This window comes from Mizuhopecten yessoensis, unplaced genomic scaffold (assembly GCF_002113885.1).
Source record: "Mizuhopecten yessoensis strain PY_sf001 unplaced genomic scaffold, ASM211388v2 scaffold700023, whole genome shotgun sequence".
Classification (NCBI taxonomy): domain Eukaryota; kingdom Metazoa; phylum Mollusca; class Bivalvia; order Pectinida; family Pectinidae; genus Mizuhopecten; species Mizuhopecten yessoensis.
This window is the reverse complement of record NW_018471929.1, coordinates 1-726: the sequence shown is the minus strand read 5'-3', so window position 1 is coordinate 726 and position 726 is coordinate 1. Positions and strand designations below refer to the sequence as shown.

The following is a 726-nucleotide window of genomic DNA, read 5'->3' as shown; positions in this document are numbered from 1 at the left end:
GTACTTTTGTCATCATGAAGTTGAATATTTCTTACCCGGCCACTGGTGCCCAAAAACTCATCGATATCGAAGATGAACACAAGATTCGTGTCTTCTACGACAAGCGTATGTCTGCTGAAGTCGATGGTGCTGCTATTGGTGATGAATTCAAGGGTTACATTTTCAAGATTACTGGTGGTAACGATAAGCAAGGTTTCCCAATGAAGCAAGGTCTCCTTACCAACCACCGTGTTCGTCTTCTTCTCTCTAAGGGTCACTCCTGCTATCGTCCACGTCGTGTTGGTGAACGTAAGAGAAAGTCTGTTCGTGGTTGTATCGTTGGTAATGATATTGCTGTCCTTTCTCTTGCCATCGTTAAGCAAGGTGAACAAGATATTCCAGGTCTCACTGACCGCTCTTGCCCAAAGAGATTAGGTCCAAAGAGAGCCTCTAACATCCGTAAGATGTTTAACCTCTCTAAGGAAGATGATGTTCGTCAATATGTCATTCGTCGTGAAGTTACTGCTAAGAATGGTAAAAAGTACACTAAGGCTCCAAAGATCCAAAGACTTGTTACTCCAGTCACTCTTCAACGTAAGAGACACCTTTTGGCTCTTAAGCGTAAGAATGCTGAAGCTTCCCGTGAAGCCGCTGAACAATACGCTAAGTTATTAGCTCAACGTGTTAAGGAAAGAAATGCCCAAAAGCATGAACAACACATTAAGCGTCGTCTCAGCTCTAAGACTG

At 43.4% G+C, this 726-nt stretch overlaps 1 protein-coding gene across 1 annotated transcript; it reads left to right on the top strand.

Moving 5' to 3' along the window:
• Positions 1-14: 14 nt before the first annotated feature.
• Positions 15-722, top strand: LOC110440720 (40S ribosomal protein S6-like; the record flags this gene model as incomplete). The annotated part of the gene is made up of 1 exon (XM_021483871.1): positions 15-722. A coding segment is annotated over exon 1 (708 nt), but the record flags the coding sequence as incomplete, so codon positions are not given.
• Positions 723-726: the final 4 nt, after the last annotated feature.